The sequence below is a fragment of the Hyaena hyaena genome, unplaced genomic scaffold (assembly GCF_003009895.1).
Source record: "Hyaena hyaena isolate Hyena2069 unplaced genomic scaffold, ASM300989v1 scaffold_54, whole genome shotgun sequence".
Classification (NCBI taxonomy): Eukaryota; Metazoa; Chordata; class Mammalia; order Carnivora; family Hyaenidae; genus Hyaena; species Hyaena hyaena.
In genome coordinates, this window is record NW_024080685.1 from 3,049,806 (window position 1) to 3,071,150 (window position 21,345).

General features: G+C 37.9%; 2 protein-coding genes across 7 annotated transcripts in view; one reads left to right on the plus strand and one right to left on the minus strand.

The window, feature by feature from the left end:
- Nucleotides 1-1,032: 1,032 nt before the first annotated feature.
- On the minus strand, nucleotides 1,033-9,152 carry CXCL9 (C-X-C motif chemokine ligand 9). 2 transcript variants are annotated; one of them, XM_039230941.1, is made up of 4 exons: nucleotides 9,031-9,152; nucleotides 3,873-3,999; nucleotides 2,356-2,440; nucleotides 1,033-1,354 (listed from the first exon to the last, which is right to left on the minus strand). In XM_039230941.1, exons 2-4 carry the CDS (start codon nucleotides 3,986-3,988, stop codon nucleotides 1,250-1,252), a joined length of 306 nt encoding a protein of 101 aa, XP_039086872.1. In that variant the 5' UTR covers nucleotides 3,989-3,999; nucleotides 9,031-9,152; the 3' UTR covers nucleotides 1,033-1,249. The 2 variants fall into 2 exon arrangements, with proteins under 2 accessions (XP_039086872.1, XP_039086871.1); XM_039230940.1 differs by lacking the exon at nucleotides 9,031-9,152 and adding an exon at nucleotides 6,039-6,143.
- A 149-nt stretch (nucleotides 9,153-9,301) lies between these two features.
- Nucleotides 9,302-21,345, plus strand: part of ART3 (ADP-ribosyltransferase 3 (inactive)) — a 152,922-nt gene continuing 140,878 nt past the window's right edge. For 2 of the 5 annotated variants that reach the window (XM_039230938.1, XM_039230939.1), the window contains exon 1: nucleotides 9,303-9,386. The gene's annotated coding sequence lies outside the window, so the exon portion shown is untranslated. Of the gene's footprint in view, nucleotides 9,387-21,345 lie in introns of all 5 variants that reach the window. The other 3 variants (XM_039230935.1, XM_039230937.1, XM_039230936.1) reach the window with 2 other exon arrangements.

A 21,345-nucleotide genomic window follows, 5' to 3' on the forward strand; every position in this document is an offset into this window, starting at 1 on the left:
CTGTCATAAAACAAGAATGTTGCATCAGCTCCTATTCCCGTAGTGACAATGGCTTGAAGATAGTGAGTAGAAGAGGTTACCAGGAGTTAGACATGATGGAGTAGCCAAAACAGCCAGCCCATGCCCTGAGGAGGTGGTCTGGCTGTCCTCCTACCTGTAACATCTGTAATTAAAATATTATTCAAAACCTAGTTCATAGTATACTAGGTATGGTGACAGATTCAAGGAGACGAACTGTGGTCCCTGCCTTCAAGGAGCTGACAATCTGGTTTGAGAAATAAGAATGCAAAAAATAATCAGAAAACAATTAAGTGCTCACCTGTGTGGTACTGAACACAAGTGAACTTGGAGTTTTAAGATAGTTCAAGTGTCCAGAAGATTTTAGTTAGGAGGCAGGATTAAACTAAACCAAAGACTGGGTCAAATGAGGATAAGTGGGGAGAAGGCAGCATTCCTGTGGAGTGCTGGGGTAAGAATGAAAAAGACTAGACCCAGGTGAATGACAGATGACCTTGTAGCAGAGATAGGCACTCACTTGTGGTAGAACAGTGAGGAACAGGCTTGACTGAAGCAAAGGTGAACAATAATAAGGTCAGCCTGGGCAGACACGATGGAGTCTAATGTCCTCAAAAGCTATATAGAAGGTTCTGAAAGCCAAGTGCTAGTGTTCTTCAGTGGTGGTCCCCAGAGACAACCAGCATGGGTCGGTCAGATACACTGTGAGGCCTGTGGGCAGATTCAAATACAGATGCCGATGGCCATAGCAGCTTGGTGAGGTCCAGCTCGATTCCAAACTGCTAGGCTTACTAGCATGCAGATGGGCTGGGGCTTGCTGACATGTGACTTAGAATATTCTCTGGAGGCTGGAATTTGTGGCCTGGGAAGTGCAGGGCTGCTCTTCCCACAGCTGTTATGTGTGGGATGTGATTGTGTGCACATTTGTCCAGATGTGGGTGTTAAGGCTGTGGTCTTAAGCATAATGACATTCAGCTGGTTGGAGGTGGAAGAATAAAGCCAAACTATACACTCTAACAATTCTTAATATTTGGATTTTAAAAGCAACTTTCTAGCTTTAATTACAATTTCATAATAATGCTTGAAAATTTCCAGTCAAATAAAAAGCTTATGTATTAAGATGCCATCCCTTTTGGAATTATTTCGTTATAATTAAGAATACCCTTTTGGGTAAAAGGGTACCTTTTGGCTATAAGAACCTTTTGGGTATAAAGTTCTCAGGTAAAGTGGTTGCTCAAGTGGTCTTCTTTTGACGAGGATGTTGAGATTTTTTAGCTCCAAAAATTCTCTTGCTTTTTTGAGTTTTTTTCCCTTTCTTTTGCTTTTTCTTTTGGCTGACCTGTGAGGAGAAGGAAAACAAGGGTAATGTTTCTTTATCTTACCATTTTTCCTTCTTTATAATATATTTGGACTTTCCAGACTGTGGTTTTGTTTTGTTTTTTTAAGTTTTCAAAACTGTTGCTTCAAGTTTCTTCACTCTCAGAGGGGATCCTTTTGATTCTCTTTCCTTCACTGACTTGGAGGAGGCCACAGCCTTGTAGCTGAACTTCTTTTGTCTATTCTCCTGGCCTATTACTCCCCTTATTCCAACTCTGCTTACAACCCACCTGTCCAAATTACAACCTTCTGAGGCTGGTACTATTATCATCCACTTTTTTATAGAGGAGGAGATGGAAGCTTGGAAAGGCTGGCTTGCCCAAAGTTAGTTTGTAGGAGAACCACTAGACTACGAGACTCCTGAAGCCAAGCTCCCAGCTGCATGTTCTATGGGCCTCTTCAAATTTAACTCCTGAGCACTTCACACAAGATTCTTCCCACTTTGTCCTGATCTACTTTTCCACCTCAATCTCTTCACTCCCTTCTGTGCTTCTTTTTCATGCTGTCCTTACTCTCTTGGTGAACTACTTATCCTTCAAGAAACCAACCATATGAAAAGTCTTCCTTAACACTTTCTCCCTGCCCCTCCTTCTAGCAAAATTAAATACCCCTTCTTCTATAATCTTCAAGACTCTTGTACATATCTTTATTTTATATTTCTCAAATTGTGCTATAATTAATTGTTAGCACATTTGCTACAGCAGGGAGGGCTTATACTTTATTACCTTTCCATCCTCAGCATCTACCTTTCAATTCAATACACATGTACTTCTAGTTGGGGAGACAGACAAGTGATACTATATGCAGGAATACAATTATACCTCATAGTGATGACATCATTCTAGGAACAAAATAGGAGCGCAATAATATAAATGAAAAACATATCCTTAAAGGAACTACATAAATTCTTTGTCTTCAAAAGTTAGTTTCTAAAAGAAAATTTTGTTCCTCCTAATCACCAACCTGTTTCTCCCAATCTTTAATCAATTCTTTCACATCTGCTGAATCTGGGTTTAGACATGTTTGATCCCCATTCTTCATTGTCACACTGCCAAGGAAAGAGCAACAAGATTTTACTTTCAATAATTTAAATTCCTCATCTTACTCTCAGAATGAAGTCCCCCCAGTAGAATGTACATGTGCTGCCAGAGTGAGCACAGGCCCCCAATTAGAATGTATTTGTTATCACAATAAGCATCTGAGACTTTCAGTTTTCCTCCTTGCCTTCTCATTATCTTAGTGAGTGAGGGGTAAATTTCTAAGATAGCACACAGCCCTAAATTTTAAAAAATCCAACAGATATATGCAATGAGAGAAACTTAAAGTTTATAAGTAACAATATTAGTGCTGCTGTGTTGGAAAAGGCTTTTTATGTTTAAATGAACAAAACAGAAGAATTGTCAATATAGCTTTTTTTTTTTTGCAGAAACTGTGAAAATCAACACAAGTTTTGCTAAATTTTCTAACAAAACTCCCTGAAACATAAAATGTTTTTCTGAAACATGATTAACAAACTGGTTGAACTTTTTAAATTACCGCAGAGTCTCCAGGAATAGTTTAAATACTTTTTCTTTAATTTCTGAGTATAATCTGAGAATAAGAATAGCCATTTTATAGATCAGCCTTGATTTAGGTTTTAAAAGATTGAAACCAGCAATCCTAATCTTTAGAAATGTTATTACTAAGTTTTTACTTAAATTCCAATTAACATACAGTGTAATATTAGTTTCAGGTGTACAATACAGTGATTCAACACTCCTGTATAACACTCCATGAAAGGTTATTATTAATAGGAAAGAACTAAAGACACAATACTGCCACAGTAACAGTTGGATTTCAATAGCAAAATATTGGAAATAATCTACATTTAGGCATTGCTCATATAGATTATGGTACATTCATAGGATGGAATACAATTTGCCCATTAAGAATGACATTATCAGAAAAGAATGGTATTACAAAACATTTACCGGCATGAGGAAATATTCATGATACAGTGTTAAGGAAAGAGCAGACTATAAAACAATATGTAGTATATAATTTTATTTTTGTGTATGTATATGTATATATTTGTATTTATGTATATATATATGTATATATATGTATATGTACATATATGTATATATCTGTGTATTTGTACATGCACACAAATGCAAATAAGGGAAATTTGGAAGACAAGGCCAAGGGGTGACCAGTATTTGTCACTGGTGATAGAATCATAAATGGTTTTCATTTTCTCCTTTTGGGTTATTTGCATTAAATATTTTCTACATGCTTGATGATATCTTATCCTTGGTTCTAATGTCTACCAGAAGTTCCTTATTGTTTAGAACTAAAAAAAGAAGTAGTTCAGATTTATGGAGGGGCAACCATCTGAATTTTAAGTGTCCATATTGGCAAGTGTCCTGAGAGTAATATTCACACTAAATTTAATGTTCCTGCCAATATGGTACACGTGTTTTGGATGAGTTTTTACTTACATGATTTCAGTTTTCTCACAAGAAGGGCTTGGGGCAAATTGTTTAAGGTCCTTTACGAATTTTAAGTGGATTGTCCCTTGGCTGGTGTTGATGCAGAAACAACGTCTATTCCTCATTATTATGGTTCCTAAGGGAAAGAAATAAGGTAGAGCGTATGATTTAAGGCAATGTCTCTATTTATTTATTTAGAGCATGTGCTAGAACGAGGGACGGGGGGAGGAGTGGGAGAGGGGGAGAGGGAGGGGGAGGGGGAGGGGGAGAGGGAGAGAGAGACAGAATCTTAAGCAGGCTGTACGCTCAGAGCAGAGTTGGATGCAGGGCTCCATCCCATGATCCTGGGATCATGACCTGAGCTGAAACCAAGAGTCAGATGCTCAACAGACTGAGCTACCCAGGTGCCCCAAAGCAAAGTCTCAATTTAGGTGACCCATCAAAATGATACATTTGACTTAGTCATATTTTATTACTGTCACATTAGTGTCTGTTTGTGGGGGAATGTGATTTAAAAAAAAAAGATTACTGTCAATTGACCTATGAGCTGGATCTGGGCCTTAGGAGACTCCTCTTCCCCCCTCCTTGTCTTTGGAATGTGGGTTCCCCTTGTCTTTTTGGCTCCCAGAGGCTGCTCTAATCCAAGGACATAGCCTTGAGATGGTGATGTGATCTTAGAAATACCTGCACTGTATACATGACTAAGCCAAATTAGAGCTCTTTCTAAGTTTTTAGGGGTTGTTGGGTAGATGTGGGGATCCATTTGTCTTGCTGCCCACTCAAGACAAGCCTTGTATGTAAGTTCTCTTTGATATTATTAAAACTGCAACCTGCTGACTTGGAGTGGCCTGCCTCTTTTTTGATCTCTCCCTGCCCTCTGATTAAGGGAGCCAGTTTTAGATTACACCAGAAAGGCTCCCAAGAGAGCTGTGAACCCACACTGTTAATCATTAACCACAAACTTCTGAAGAAGGTATTATCTTCATTTTATAGATAAAGAAGCTAAGGTTCAAATAAGTTATGTAAAGAACATAGTCATTTAGCTTTTGGGGGCAGGTGCAGGATTTCAGCTCAGGTTTTTTTTTGAGTCCAAATGCATTACTTTTAACTACCATATCTTACAAACTTAGGAAATAAGATTTTTACAATACTTAATAAATGTCTATCACAGGTTAGACACACATCTGATTCATGTGTGCTATTTGGATCACAATTTCTTAAGCAGCTCCCAAAGCCATTTATTATCTGACAATAGGGCAATGGAATTGGTTTTGGACAAAAAGCTATACTTATAATAACCGATTATTATCACCATCTTCCTTCTCTCCACTGGCTTGCTTTTTGATAGTGCTTTAAAACTTTAAAAACTCTTTGAAATACACTATTTTCATTCCTTAATTTATTCAACATATATTTACTCAGTCCTTTCTATATGCCACACATTGAGTGATAGATAGTAAAAGCATGACTATAAATCTCCATTTTACAACTGAGAAAAGTCAAGTCTAGAAAAGTTCATTAATTTGCCCAATGGTAGGTAGTAAACAGATTTGAGATGTTTCTGATTATTAGACCCTTAATTGGTTAACCACAGACATACTTATCAAGAAACAATATTAAAGCTATAAAAATGATTTAGGGGACAATCCCTTTGATCTCATTATCACCATTCAACAAGCATTTATTGAACAGTTACTACATGCCAGGAACTCACACATCCAGACTGAGGAGATTTTTGTTTGACTTAGCAGGTCTTAGAAATCAAGTTTATAGGGGCACCTGGGTAGCTCAGTCAGTTAAGCATCTGTCTTTGGCTCAGGTCATGATCTCACAGCTTGTGAGTTCAATGCCCGCTTTGAGTGAGCCCCATTTCTGGTGAGCCCTGCTTCTATCTCCCTCTCTCTGCCTATTGTGGGATTCTCTCTGTCCCTCTCTCTCTGTCTCTCTCTCTGCCTCTTGCTCACCTGCACCCTCTCCTTTCTCTCTCTCTCTCAAAAAAAAAAAAAAAAGAAAGAAATGAACTTTGGACTATCAACTACATCACTGAGAAGCTTTCATGAATGACTTATATCACTTTCTGATGCATGTAATCAACTTTATTGGGCAAATCAAGAGACTTTGATAGCAATTCATATCTATGACTTTACTAACCTAATACAACTCAGAACCCCTTACCTTGGCTGCCAAGCAGAGTCAGGAAGATGATACTCAACAAAAGAGGAACACCACTTTTCTTCATAGTGGTAGAATGGAATTCTTTTGAATACCTTCTGTACTGGATTTCAAGCCTGAGAATTTCTAGAGAGAACATGTTCCTGGGAATCATATTTATTTGGAAAATCCAATTCCCTCCTAACTCTGATTGGCTGGTATTTTTAGCTGATGTAGCTAAATTGACCACAAACTTAATTGTTCTGGGGGAAACCCTACTCTCATATCCAAGGGAATTTCTGCGTGTTTTACTTCCATTTCACATAAATGAGTAGTTTATCGTAAGGATATGAAACTAGCATCACCAGCAGCCTTTAGGAAACTCATAACTACACACCTGGGTGAAGAACAGATTACATACTGAATATACTAGTATGCAACAATGGTTGGAGATGTGCTTTCAAGATAGAAAATACTGAAGTCCAGATAAATGATACACTTTTCAAGTTTTCTTACTATTTATAAAATATCCTTCTGTATGACTACATTTATTTTTTCTGTTTTGTCTACCCAAAAATCTTAAACAGTCAGCATCTTAATATCCTTAGGGACCAGGTCATTTTCTACTGTGGCAAGCTCATTTTTTTTTATATCAGTCCTGCCATACTTTATTATTTTTTAAAATGGTGAGACTAGTATAGTCTAGGGATCATATACATATGATCATAGGGTTCATAGTATACTATAGGGATCCCTATAGTATAGGGATCAGTTGAAAAAAAATAAACGGATGGGGCACCTGGGTGGCTCAGTCAGTTAAGCATCCGACTTTGGCTCAGGTCATCATCTCACAGTTCATGGGTTTGAGCCCCCCATTGGGCTCTGTTGCTGACAGCTCAAAGCCTGAAGCCTGCTTTGGACTCTGTGTCTCCCTCTCTGCCCCTTCCCCCGTTCATGCTCTGTCTCTCAAAATAAATAAACATTAAAAAAAAAAAGATAAATGGAACTACATCAAACTTAGAAACTCACAATCAAAGAAAACAATAGAGTAAAAAAGGAACCAATGGAATAAATTCAAATCACATATCTGATAAGGAGTTAAGATTCAAATATGTAAGGAACTCCTACAATGCAACAACAACAAAACTGAAATAACTGGTTTAAAAAGTGGGGCAAAGACTTGACTAGACATTTCTCTAAAGAAAATATACAAATGGCCCATAAAAATGGCCCAAGCACATAAAAAGATGATCAACATCACTAATCATTAAGGAAACGCAAATCAAAACCACAGTGAAATATCACCTCATAGTCACTGGGATGCCTCTATAAAAAAACAGAAAATAACAAGTGTTGGAAAGGATGTAGGGAAGTTGGAACTCTTGTACACTGTTGCAGGAAATGTAAAATGGTGTAGCCATTATGGAAAAAAAAATGGAGGTTCCTTAAAAAATTAAAAATGGAATTACCATTTGGTCCAGTAATCCCACTTGTGGGGATATGTCCAAAGGAATCCATAACAGGATCTCAAAAAGATATTTGTGCACCTATGTTCATCTTAGCATTATTCACAATACCCAAGAGGCACAGCAACTCAAATGTCTGTTGACAGGTGAACGGATAAAGAAAATATAATGTATATACATACAATAGAATATTATGTTGTCCTATAAAAGGAAATCTTGTCACATGTTACAACATGGATGAACCCTGATATTTTGCTAAGTGAAATAAGCCAGTCGCAAAAGGTAACCATCCTTCTGGTAACCATCAGTTTGTTCTCCATAGTTAGTCTGTTTCTTGATTTGCCGCTCTCTTTTTTTCCCTTTGCTCATTTGTTTTGTTGTTTAAATTCCACATATGAGTGAGATCATAGGATACTTTCTCTGATTTATTTCACTTGGTGTAGTACTCTCTGGCTCCATCCATGTTGTTGCCAAGTAGCAAGATTTCATTATTTTTTAGGGCCAAATAATATTTCATTGTCTATATATACCTCATTTTCTTCATCCATTCTTCAATCGATAAACATTTGGCCTCAGAACATTTCTTAACTTTTTTTTGTTATTGTCTCTCCTGAGATAAAATTAAATTAAAATTAACTCAATGTTAATTAAACTTCTTCTTAAAGAGAAAAATTAGATATTAAAAAATAAGATTTTGTTGGATAGGATTAAACTTGGGTGGGCCACTAATATGTGTAATATCTAAAAATGTTTTAGTTCCCCCAGGACCAATTTTTGTTCCCTTGAGGGCAATCTCCTTCCCCATCCCCTCCCCATTGCAAATGTATGCTGTAGAATAATGGGGAACATAAACTAAGATTTTCTGTAACATGATGTGCATTTTTTGCCTGATTTTAAGATGACTATTAACATAGAACTCTTTTCAAACAAAACTTGTGGTGACCTTTGTTACAGCTTATTCACTTGGTAATGCTTAATTTTGGTAATGACTGTGACCATGCATAGCACAGAACTGGGTTTAAGTCCCAGCTTTGCTACTTAATGACTGCAAAATACTTAATTTCTGCAAGCCTGTTTCCTCTGCTGGTAAAACTATTACTGACCTCACAGGCTGTTAAAGTTAGTGACAATTCATTGTCAACTGCAAAGTACCACCAAGGTAGAGATCATTCTTTCTGGCAAAGAAAAAGGAGACAAAAATTTCTTAGAATACTAAGGCCCAGTATGGTCTGCCCTTGCACATTTTTTCGTACTCTTTCTGCAAGACTCTGCTCCCACACCCTTTCTTCCCTCGGTTCTTCAAAGGGACCATGCCTCTTCCCATCGCACCGTTTTTGCTCATGCGGCTTCCCTGCCTGGAATGCTGCACCTGCGTTGCCTTCCTAGCCTAGTAGTAATCTTACCTTAGATATCCAGGATGGCATTTCCTCTGGGAAGATTTCCCTGATTGCCCCCCTCGCCCCCCTCTCCCCCCATCTCCCCGGCCACTTGTTCATGATTCCTACAGATAATCTCACACCACGGTGTGCTGATATCGAAGACAACGTTACCTTTACCAGAAATCCTATAGTCCAATCTCCTTCCGCCACAAGAACGAGGAAGGCTTTCGAGGATCCCTGTCCCAGCACAGTGCCTGGCGCACAGGACTGAGAGAATGCGGTGGTGAACGAAGGCTCCTGGCCTGTTTCGACACTGCGCGTGCGTGCGTGGCCCTGTCCTGTTTCGCGCGGGAGTTCAGTGAGCGGAGGGAGGAGTCCAGACCAGCTGACCTCTCTAGGGGCTTAGGTGCGAGCATTGCGCATGCCCAGCCAGCCTGCTTCCAGAACTTTCAGCGGAGGGGCTACAAGCAGAGCTCGCGCCCGCGCTTCCCGTGTTGATTCGGCCGGAGGAGCGCGTCGAGAGAAAGGTAGTGGTTGTGCTCGTCGGGTTCTCTCTTCTTGGCCCCTTGTCTGGCCCACAGCCTCCTCATCTCCAGATGCCATGTTTCCTTGGGGAACGCCAGGAACGGGGCCTGTTTTGCAGTTTCCGCGGGAGGCTTGGGTTGACGCCAGAGGAGCCAATGGCCTCCCAAGGGCTTGGTTCGTCGGGCTGAGGCTGCCAGCCGGGGCTTAGGAGGGTCCTCTGACCACCGTTTGGGGTGACAGGGACAAGCGTTTTGAACAAGAGAAAGGAGGTCCTAGGACCAGTTAGGAGCCGCGGAAGGCCCGCCTTGTTTATTACACAGAAGGGGCTAATTTACTCTGCTAACAAGCCTGGTGGAAGGGCTCATCCGGGGGCCCCGCGGAGGGCTGGGCCTGTGCCCTACGAAGCACCTGCGGGCAGGGATGGGCTGTAGAAAATGAAGGCTGAGGCCCGTCGCCTTCAGCCCAGGCCTGTGCCGTCCCTTGTATCCCAGACCGCCTTTCCGAAGTTCTCTTGAAAGCTCTGAGGAAAAACCACACTTTCCTGCCTGGGCGGAAGGACAGAGAAAAATCCCATCGAAGTGCCATTTATGGCTAGACAGGGCTTTTAGGAGAAACAGAAACTCAGCGAGAGGATATTGCAGGCATTTCTCACAGTCCTGGGAAAGGAGCCAAGGGTTATCAGCACAGTTGAAATCAACAGATAAATCCCACTTTTCTCTTTGGACACAGTTTTAACCTGCTTTGCCCCCCAAAAGTCCCCGTTCCCCAGGAACCAGATGCTCGTGTAACCCTCAAGAGCCTTGCAGAGGCATGATTGTGTTTTCATGTGTGTGTCCGGACTTCCCCTTTCTCTTTTTGGTTATGGAATCAATGTAGTCTGTTTAATTATGTGAATAGTTTTAGAGGGTCTGTCACAGTGACAATAAATCTTCCTTTTTGCTTGTGAAAGAGGAAGTTTCTTTTCATAATGAAATCCCCAGGCCTGTTTGAATTTCTTGCAGGGTGGACTTCCCCTTCTCTCAGCAGCTATTGCTGATATTAAAGGATGCTGACTTGAAAAGGGCTTATTTCTTGAAAGTCTCAGAAGCCCCTACTTAGCATTCTGATTTTTTCTTTTTTCCTCTTTCCCCCCAATGCAGGGAGTCATTTCTTCCTTCCAAAATATTCTAGTATGGTAAGGTATGAGCAGGCAAATCATACTTGTGGGGGGTTTCAAGTCCTGTCCACTTCCCAGATACCAAAAGGAACAAGTTCTACCTTTATTGATCCTGTATGGCCTCTTGGTTTATATTTTTTATGTAAAGCTGAAGGATTAAATTAAATCTATTAACTATCCTGAGAGGGAATGTTAGGACATCATTTAAAGGACAGCTGTGGCTAAAAGCTGGCAGTAATACAACATTTTTGCTCTGTGATAGTCTGATGACATGTTGCCATAATTGTTAAGCTGCTGCTGAATTGAAGAAAAATTATCCTGAAGAGGGAGAAAATATTTTTGTTTAAAAATCCGTATTTATTTAAAGTGATTTACAGTAACATTATTTAGGTAAATTTACAAGAAAAAATTCGTATTCTTCATTTATTCATCATTTCGTTTATCAAGTTGTTATTCTGTACTCCGAGGACACAAATGTGAACAAAAATCTCTGTCCTCAAAGAGCTCCCAGTTTAGTGGGGAGAAAGTGTAGTGAGCCCTGTAGAAGAAGTGCTATGATAAAGGACTGTACTCAGTTTTTGGAGGCACAGAGAAGGTCACAGCTCTGGTTGAATTAGGTGTGAAAGGGAGAGCTGGTTGGAATTTGTTATGAGAAGAAGGTGAATGGGGGAGGCAATTTGAGCAAGAGGCATGAGAAAAAGGTTGCCAAATTTTGGAAATTGCAAGAACTTTGGTAGGATGAAGGGTACAGTGATAATAAAATTAAGTGGTGAGAAAGGATCTAGAAATATAGTAGCAACCAGATGATGAAGGGCCTTGTGTATCTCTATGTGGTGAGCAAACCTTTGAGGAGTTTTAACCAAAGGAGTGAGGTGAGGAGATTCACACATACACCTATTTACACCTATATCCACATCTGACCCTTGTCACTAAGCAATATCTTTAAATAATCTTATTTTACATAAACATTTTCTTGTATTTACATAGTTTATATTAATTTTTTTTTTTTTAATATTTGTAGTCTGCTCTCTCTTCACTGGAGTTGTTTCTATTTCAGTAATTAAAAAAAAAATACCCTAATAGTTTTTGAAAGATTTTACTTCCATGGGATATTTTCCTTTTTTGGAAGTGTAGAGATAAGGGTTAAAACATTTTTATATCTTCTATAACATTTTAACAGATTACTTGCCAGAAAGATTAGGTTAATTTTGTAATGCCCTCATCAATATGTACATGCACCAGTTTCCCTTCTTTTGTCATTTGTATTTATTTTGTTTATTTAATATGTGAGACTTGGCACCTGAGATCAGTGCTTATTTCAGTTTCTTGTTGACTGTTTAGTTTGTGTTGGCTTAATACTTGCATCTACTACCTTTTCAAGATCAGTTGTCAAGTGGAGTCAGAGTATTGACTTTATAAATGTATGTCAGTTCTTTGTATATTTTGAATAGGAAGCTTTAATTCATTTTTCATTAAAAAATCTGCTTTTTTGTTGCCTTCATCTCTTGTATAATTTTTATTGAAGTATATCATATGTTCTAGGCAATTCTGTGTCCTTTCAAAATTGATATACTGAAGTTCTAACCACCAACACCTCAGAATGCAACAGTGTTTGGGGACTTTACGGAGGTAATTGAGTTCAGTTGAGGTCATTAGGGGGGCCCTTTATCCGTTATGACTTAGGGGAACAGGTTAGGATATAGCCATATACAGAGAAGACCATGAGAAGACATAGGGAAAGGAGGGCTATCAACAAGCCAAGGAGAGAGGTTTCACAAAGAAACCAACCTTGTTCACTCCTTGATCTTGGAGTTCTGGTCTCCATAATTGTGAAAAAAAAAATTTATTGCTTAAGCCACTCAGTCTGTGGTATTCTGAGTGACAGCCTAGCTAACTAATACAACCTGTATACAGGGGAAAATATGTGTAGAAAAGTGTATCAGCATTGTGGCTCAGTGGATTTCCACCAAGTGTCAGTTGCATGACAGTACTTCTCTTCCTCCCTAAAGATAGACCATCAATGAGTTTGCCTATTTTTGAACTATATAAATGGCATTATGTATTTTCTATTTAGTGTCTCATCCCTATTGCTAAATGTTTGTGAGATTCATCTGTGTCATGCATGAAGGAGTGTTCATTGATTTAAATTACTTTTAATTCTATTGTATGATTTACCACAAAGGTATATATTCAGTTAACAGACATTTTGGTTTTTTCCCATTTTGGGCTAACCTAAATGTTGCAGTTGTATGCATATGTAATTCATATATGTGAATGTTTTTATTCAATGCTTTTGGTGCATATATGTGTTTCTGTTAGGAGTAGAATTGCTGGTTCTTAGAGTGTGTGTATATACACACTATTGATGCTTTCACCAACAGAGAACATTGCCTTCTTTTTATCTTTTTTTTTTTTTTTTTTTTTGCTGTGAAGTGTTTAGAAGTTTTTCATTTTTACATAATACTGACTTCTGTTTATTTCTGTAATGTATATTCTTTTTTTTTTTCTTTTTTAAGTAGGCTTCACAGCCAACATGGGGCTTGAATTCACAACTCTGAGATCAAAAGCTACATGCTCTACTGACTGGGCCAGCTAGGCACCCCTGTAGTCTATTGATATTTAATAGTTGATGGTTTTGAACTATAAATTATTGTTCGATATTGTATAAAAAGTAGATTTAAGTTTCCTTTTTTTTTAGTGGTCACGTTTTTATTTAAGTTCCAGTTAGTTGCGATGCCTGGGTATCTCAGTTGGTTAAGTGTCTGACTCTTGATTTCAGCTCAGGTCATGGTTCATGAGATCAAGCCCCACCTTGGGCTCTGCACTGGTAGTGCGGAGCTTTCTTGGGATTCTCTCTCTTCTTCTCTCTCTGCCCCTCCCCTACTCATACTTGCATGCTCTCTCTCTCAAAATAAGTAAATAAACTTAAAAAAAATAATTCCAGTTAGCATATTTGTAATATTAGTTTCAGGAGTAGAACACAGTGAGTGATTCATTATTTACATATAACACCCAGTGCTCATCACAACCAGTGCCCTCCTTAATACCTATTATCCATTTAACCTATCCCCCTGCCCACTTCCCCTCCAACAACCCTCAGTTTGTTCTCTATAGTTGAGTCTGTTTTATGATTTGCCTCTCTTCCCCCCACCCCGTGTTCATCTGTTTTGTTTAATTCCACACATAAGTAAAATCATATATTTTTTGTCTTTCTCTGACTGACTTCACTTAGCATTATACACTCAGGCTCCATCCATGTTGTTTCAAATAGCAAGATTTCATTCTTTTTTATGGCTGGATAATCTTTCATTGTATGTGTGTATGTGTATATACCACAAGTTATGTATCCATTCAGCAATCTATGGACATTTGGGCTTTCCATAATTTGGCTATTGTCATGAAACTGAAAGGCAGCCTTTGGAATGGGAGAAGATATTTGCAAATAACATATCTGATAAAGGATTAGTATCCAAAATCTATAAAGAACTTATCAAACTCAACACCCAGGAAAGAAAGAATCCAGTTAAAACATAAGCAGAAGATATGCATAGATTTTTTTTGCAAAGGAGACATACAGGTGGCTAGTATTCACGTGAAAAGATACTCAACATCACTTATTGGGGAAATACAAACCAAAACTATAATGAGATATCACCTCACACATATCAGAATGGCTAAAATTAACAATACAGGAAACAGATGTTGGTGAGGATGTGGAGAAGGGAGAACCCTCTTACACTGTTAGTGAAAATATAAATTGCTGTAGCCACTGTGGAAAACAGTATTGAGGTTTTTCAAAAAGTTAAAAATAGAATTATCCTATAATCCAGCAATATCACTACTAGGTATTTACTTAAAGGATAGAAAAATACTGATTAAAAGGGATACATGCACCCTGATGTTTAGAAGCATGATCAAAATATCCAAATTATGGATTTAAGTTTCTTGATCTCCAAATTAATATCCAATTTTCCTACCAGAGTTTGTTAGTGATTTTTCTCCAGTTGCAATCAGGTAGTGGTGGCTGGGTCCAAAGACATTTGGAGGGTTGGCTGGGCTTGATATCCGAAATTGCATCATGAGTTGCCTCCATGTGGCCTATTTCCAGAGCAGTATAGCCCTGGTGTTAAGTGGTCCCTAAAGACTTCACCATTGTGGGCTCTTTCTCCAGCAGTATAGCTTAGGCAGCTGCAGTTCCTCCTCCTTGATCTTTTTCTGTCTCCATCCTTCCCCTTTTTTCTTCCTCCTCTTTCACTACGTAGTTACCTTTACAATTTTTCTCCATTTCTTCATACTCCGTCAATTTACTGTCTTTTCATTTAAGCCTGAAGGACTCCCTTTAACATTTTTTTGTAGGGCAAGTCCAATGGTAGTGAAATCCCTTAGCTTATTTATCTTGAATCATCTTCATTTCTCTTTCATTCTTTTTTTTTTCTAGGAGAGAGAGAGAGACAGCGTGAGCAGGGGAGGGTCAGAGAGAGAGGGAGTCACAGACTCTGAAACAGGCTTCAGGCTCTGAGCTGGCAGTCAGCACAGAGCCCAATGCGGGGCTCGAACCTACGAACCACGAGATCATGACCTAAGCGAAAGTTGGACGCTTAACCGACTAAGCCACCCAGGTGCCCCTCTCTTTCATTCTTAAAGTGTAGTTTTGCCAGATTTAGAATTTCTTGGTTGACAGATTTTTTTCCCCAGCATCTTAAATATGTAATCCTTTTCCTTCTGATCTCCATAATTTCTAATGAGTAATTGAGGATCCCTTCTGTGTTGAGGACCCCCTTCTCTCTTGATGCTTTTAGGATTCTCTGTCTCTATGTTTTGGCCATTTAACTACCATATGGATCTCTTTGGGTTTATCCTTCTTGGAGTCCATTGAGATTCTTGGCTATGTGGATTCACGTAGTCCATCAGATTTGGGAAATTTTCTGCCATTATTTATGCAGATGTTCCCTTTGTTCTTTTTTATTCTCTTTCTGGGCCTTACATTATGAGTATATTGGTTAATTTGACGATATTCTAGGCTCTGTTCACATTTTTTTCCTTTCTGCTCCTCAGACTCTGTCATTTCAGTTGTCCTGTTTTCAAATTGCTGATTCTTTTTTCAGCTGGCTCGCAACTGCTGGTGAATCCCTCTAGTGAACTTTTCATTTCAGTTTTTTACTTACCAGTGCCATAATTTCTGTTTGGTTACTTTTTGTAATTTGTGTCCCTGTTGATGTTCTCATTTTGTTCACACATTTTCCCAGTTTCCTTTTATTCTTTGTACATGGTTTCCTTTAGCTCTTTGAGGATACTTAATGCAGTTGGCTTAATGTCTTTATCTAGTAAGTCCAGTGAGTGTCTGGGCTTCCTCAGGAATGATTTTCTTTCAATTCTTTATTTTGATTGGACCAAATTTTCTTGTTTCATTGTATGTTTTGTGATATTTTGTTGTTAAAAGCTAGACATTGAATATTGTGATAACTCTGGGAATCTGATTCGCCCACTCTTTAGGGGTTGTTGATTTTGTTTATTGCTTGCTAGAACCATTCATTGGTAACTTTCCCAAATATTTTTGCAAAGTAGGTATTTCTTGTGTTTGGTTACTGAAGTTTCCATTTGATAGTCTTTGTGGTCAGTGACTTGACATACCTCTATAAATATAGGTCGAGAGAAGTAGAATGACACACAAAACCTGCTTATGTGTATTAGGGCAAAACATATTTGAAGTAAATTTCAGAAAGTTATCTCTGAAATCTGAGTCAAAGTTGAATTATGAAAATTACTTTTGTGTATCTTCTCTCAGAATGAGGAAATTACATTTCAGTCTTTGCAATATATATTTAATTCATGCCTTATGTAAAATTTTTTTCCTTTTTCTACACATACAGGTTCACAATCTAATAACCCCCTTCTAATCTGACCACTTACTGGTACTTCAAGTCAGAATTAAATGGTGTTATTTTGAAAATGTGCTTATTTTCTACCATTCAGAGGATCTACAAATCATGAAATAGAGTAAATAGCAGCAACAAAAGTTAGCTTTTGGGAACTAAAAGCCCACTTTGTATTGTACTCAGGTACCACAAAAATCAAACTTGAATTTAGAATAAAACATATACTTTCTTTGAAACCAAAAGTGCCTATTATGTTTGTAGCAAACAAATGTTAATGTATTGCATTAACAACAAAGTTTATTCCAAATCTTTTTCATTTTATGTTCTTAGAATCTCTATCAGCCATGAAGATTTTATAAGCTTTATTTTTTATAGTTTTTAATTTAAAAAATAATAGTTGTAACTGGTTTTCAAATTATAGAATTGAATGTATTTTCAAACCAAATTTGCAACTCACTGCAAGATTCAGTGTGCTTTTGGTACGAATGGTGGTAGTGTTTCCAGTTGAAAGTTGTGCTCTAACATTTTCAGTTCATGTTATGAGGTCTACCATTGTGGATTTGTTCTATTTTACTTTTTTCTTTGGTTTTGTGGTATTTGTTATTAGGTTTTGTGGTTTCTTGCATGTCATTGTTGAAAATTCTTTGTTCTTAACTTTGATTGTAAGTTTTTAAGTTTATGTTGAAAGAGAGATACAGAGAGAGCTCACGCATGTACAGATGAGGTAGGGGGAGAGAGAGAGAATCCTAAGCAGACTCCACATTGTCAGTGCAGAGTCTGATATGGGACTTGAACTCATGAACCTTGAGATCATGACCTGAGCTGAAGTTGGATACTTAACTGACTGAGCCACCCAGGTGCCCTGATTATGTTTCATTTTGAGTTACTTAGTTACTTGTAGACATCTATCTTATCAGTTACATTTATTTCCTAAAAATGTATAATTCCAATTTAGTTTTTGTTTATTCCAAAAAAATATAAAGTGTGTTTTTAAAATACAGTCTTGTCTGTGACTTGAGATTTTAATGTTTCTAGTATTTTTTTCCCCTCAATCTAGTCTTTCTCTCCAAGCTAAATAATACTTAATTGGTGCCATAGGAATGTTGAACTATTTATAGACGTCTGTATGTGTACATAGATAGTGTATGTCTACAGTACTGATTCTGTGATTCTTCCCCCCAAGTAAGCTGAACTTCTGCATGGTCCTCAAAGAGAGTTTCACTGGAGTTAAATTACTTTGAGCATACAGCTACAAATTCTGCCTACTTTGTCAAATCTTCCTTCAATACACCACAGCTCTAGGTCATCTATCCCTTTCCTGAGTCCTTCATACTTACTTCAGCATTATAATGTTGACTCATTTACCCTATTCCCATTCCTTCTGAATAATCATTGAACATTGACAAGAATAGATGAGACAACATGTGTCCACATACATTTCATTTTATTTGTATTGATAATACATCATCAGGAGATACAATTGCTCTACAAGACCTAAATTCATGAGCAGTATGCTTAGTATAATTCCTTATAACTGTAATTGAAGATTTCTTTTTTATTAATTTTTAAATTTACATCCAAGTTAGTTCACGCATATTGCAACAGTGATTTTAAGAGTTAATCCCTTAATGCTCTTTACCCATTTAGCCCATCCCTCCTTCCACAACCCCTCCAGTAACCCTCTGTTCTCCATATTTGTCTCTTGTTTTTGTCCCCCTCCCTGTTTTTGTATTATATTTGCTTCCCTTCCCTTATGTTCATCTATTTGGTATGTTACAGTCCTCACATGAGTGAAGTCATATGATATTTGTCTTTCTCTGACTAATTTCACTCAGCGTGATACCCTCTAGTTCCATCCACATAGTTGCAAATGGTAAGATTTCATTCTTTTTGATTGGCAAGTAATACTCTATTGTGTGTGTGTGTGTGTATATATATATCATCTTTATCCATTCACCCGTCGATGGATATTTTGGCTCTTTCCATACTTTGGCTGTTGTTGATAGTGCTTCTGTAAACATTGGGATGCATATGTCCCTTTGAAACAGCACACCTGTATCCCTTGGATAAATGCCTAGTAGTGCAATTACTTGGTTGTAGGCTAGTTCTATTTTTAATTTTTTGTGGAATCTGTATACTGTTCTCCAGAGTGGCTGTACCGGTTTGCATTCCCACCAGCAGTGCAAAAGAGATTTCTTTCTCTGTATCCTCGCCAGCATCTGTTGTTGCCTGACTTGATTTTAGCCTAATTGAAGATTTGTTTATGAACTGTTAAAGTAAACCAATAAAGAGGCTGTTAGATTGAAGTTGCTTGGAAGCCTGTGCAAGCAAACCAAAATATAAGCCACAGTCAGTGCACTTGAATCTGAGAAAATGAAACTTAAAACCAACCAATCCCAGATAGACAACTAGGCTTTCCCAAATAAGGGAACTGTTAAAGCTATAGCCAATCAGATAATTTCCTTGATTCATCTCAATGTCTTTTCCATGAAAACCTCTCCTCCAGCTCTTGTTTCTGGAGTGTTCCTAACCACCTTAGGTTTGGTGCTGACCATTTTGAATTGATGTATGCTCAAATAAAGTCTTGACAATTTCAGTGTGCCTCAAATCTTGTTCATTGCACAGGAACTTTCCAAGCTCCTCCTTAGAACTACTTTTAAGGTGGAGCTAGCTAGATCATATATTATTCTGCCCCTACTATGGTTGACTTCATTGCTGTGTGAAAATTTTTTAAAAAATTTTATTAATTAGAGAGAGTGCACACATGCAGGGGAGGGGCAGAGAGAGAGGGAGAGCGAGAATCTCAAGCAGCCTCTGTGGTGTCAGTGCAGAGCCCCATTTGGAGTTCAGTCTCACAAACTATGAGATCATGACCTGAGCCAAGATCAGGAATTGGAGGCTTAACTGACTGAGCCATCCACTCACTCCTATGTGTGTAATTTGCTTACTATCATTGACAAGATGAGAAATTCTATTATGTACATGCTGAGTGACACATTCATGGTTGAGTCTCGATTTTACTTTTTATTCATCCATTTAGTCAAGTTATTACTCTGATCTCTGTTCATTTCATTCTCATGATTGCAATAATATAAACATTCTTTAATTTTATTTATTTATTTTTTATTTTTTATTTTTTTCAATAGTTTATTGTCAAATTAGTTTCCACATAACACTCAGTGCTCATCCCCACAAGTGCCCTCCTCCATGCCCATCCCCCCCTCCCCCCCACATCCATCAGTCCTCAGTTTTTGTCAGCATTCAAGAGTCTCTCATGGTTTGCCTCTCTCCCTTTCCCCCACCATTTCCGCCCTTCTTCTCCCCCTTGTTCCTCCGTCAAGTTCCTCTTTAATTTTATTTTTAAAACGTTACTTTGATTTATGTCCCTACAGAGTTTTAGTGATATTTACAAATTTCTCTGATTTAACACATATTTCTAACCGTATCCAACACATTTGTCACTTCCAACATACTAGATTTTTTTTGATCAGTTTTATTTACAAATACCACTTATCTGAGTATTAGTATGCTTATCTTTTGTTATTGGTGACATTTGAATTATATGTTCTTTGTTTCCTTAGCTAGATTATTATACATTTAATGTGATTAAAATTAGGAATTATGTGTTGATTGTCCTTGTTTGCACCATTGGATCTTGAAGTTAAATAGGTACACAATACTAAGTTGAATTTGATTGCATTGAGAATGTTCTAGGCTTCTTTCCCTTTCGCCTCATATAATTAAAGGTCTTTAATTTCTACCAACAGAGCCAAGTTTGTGCTTCCGTGGTTCTAGAAGTAAAAAAAAAAAGGGGGGGGTGTCTTATTATGATTAATGCAGTAGGCCTGTGGTCTTGCAAATTTTAGGAATACCTGGGAAATGACCATTAATGTCTCCTTTAGAGCCCAGATCTCTGAGATGAGCTTAGGTTTCTTGAATCTCCACACTGGCCAAGTAGCTTCAGTATAATTTGCATGTAAAATTACGTAGATACCAAGTATACATATATTGGTATCTGTGTGGCCTAAAGTAAATGCTCTACAAGCTGACGTGGTCTATTGAAGGTCTGTGATGAATTAGGACAGACTTACAAAGTTTAATCATTTGAAGGATGTAGACTCTGAGAATATAGTAAAAAACTATGGATACATGTATGTTTATACGTTTTGCTTATTATTTTAGAGAAGTTGTTGAGCCCTAAAAATGACATCCCAAGATCATCTGCTTTGGGAATAACAGCATTGCAGGTTCTATAACTCTTTTTAAATTCAGACTGATGTTGAACTTTTTTCAACTCTCCATTTCTTTTCTCTCCTTTTCCCATTCTAAAGTTAACTAAGGGAGTTTCTTGCATCTGAGTCTAGGAAATGAGGTGGCGGTTCTATTCTGGCTTTAATTAGATTTGAGTGTCCTGGGAAAATGTTGCACAATATGTAAACAACATGATCTTCTCTATCTCAAGTGAAAATAACACAAGTTATTTTTCATTTTGAAAGAATCATCTTTCAGAATGAAACTTGGGGTGGGGGGAATTTCCCCTCCTCTGAACAGCTGTTGCTACTATTAAAACATTAAATTTAGTTTTGAAACTAATTTTCTTTTTGAAAGTCACGTAGCCCCAGCTTAAACCTTAATTCTCTATCCATGGGGCTCTCATAGTCCACTAAACAGTTTGCCAGTTCACATGTTGGATATTGTAATGGGAGAAGGTCATCGTTTCTTCTTTGTTTATATGGTGATTCAACAAAACTAGTAAGCTCTTTATTTTCAAGTTTACTTTCTCCTAAGGTTTAAGAAGTATCTAACATCTTTCCAAAGTTGTCTTGCCCTTGGAGTGAATACCAGTTTTCAACGTATTCTAGCTATGGCAAATGTCAGTACATTATTCATTCATTCAATGAGTATTGAGCATTATTGTGTGTCTAGTAC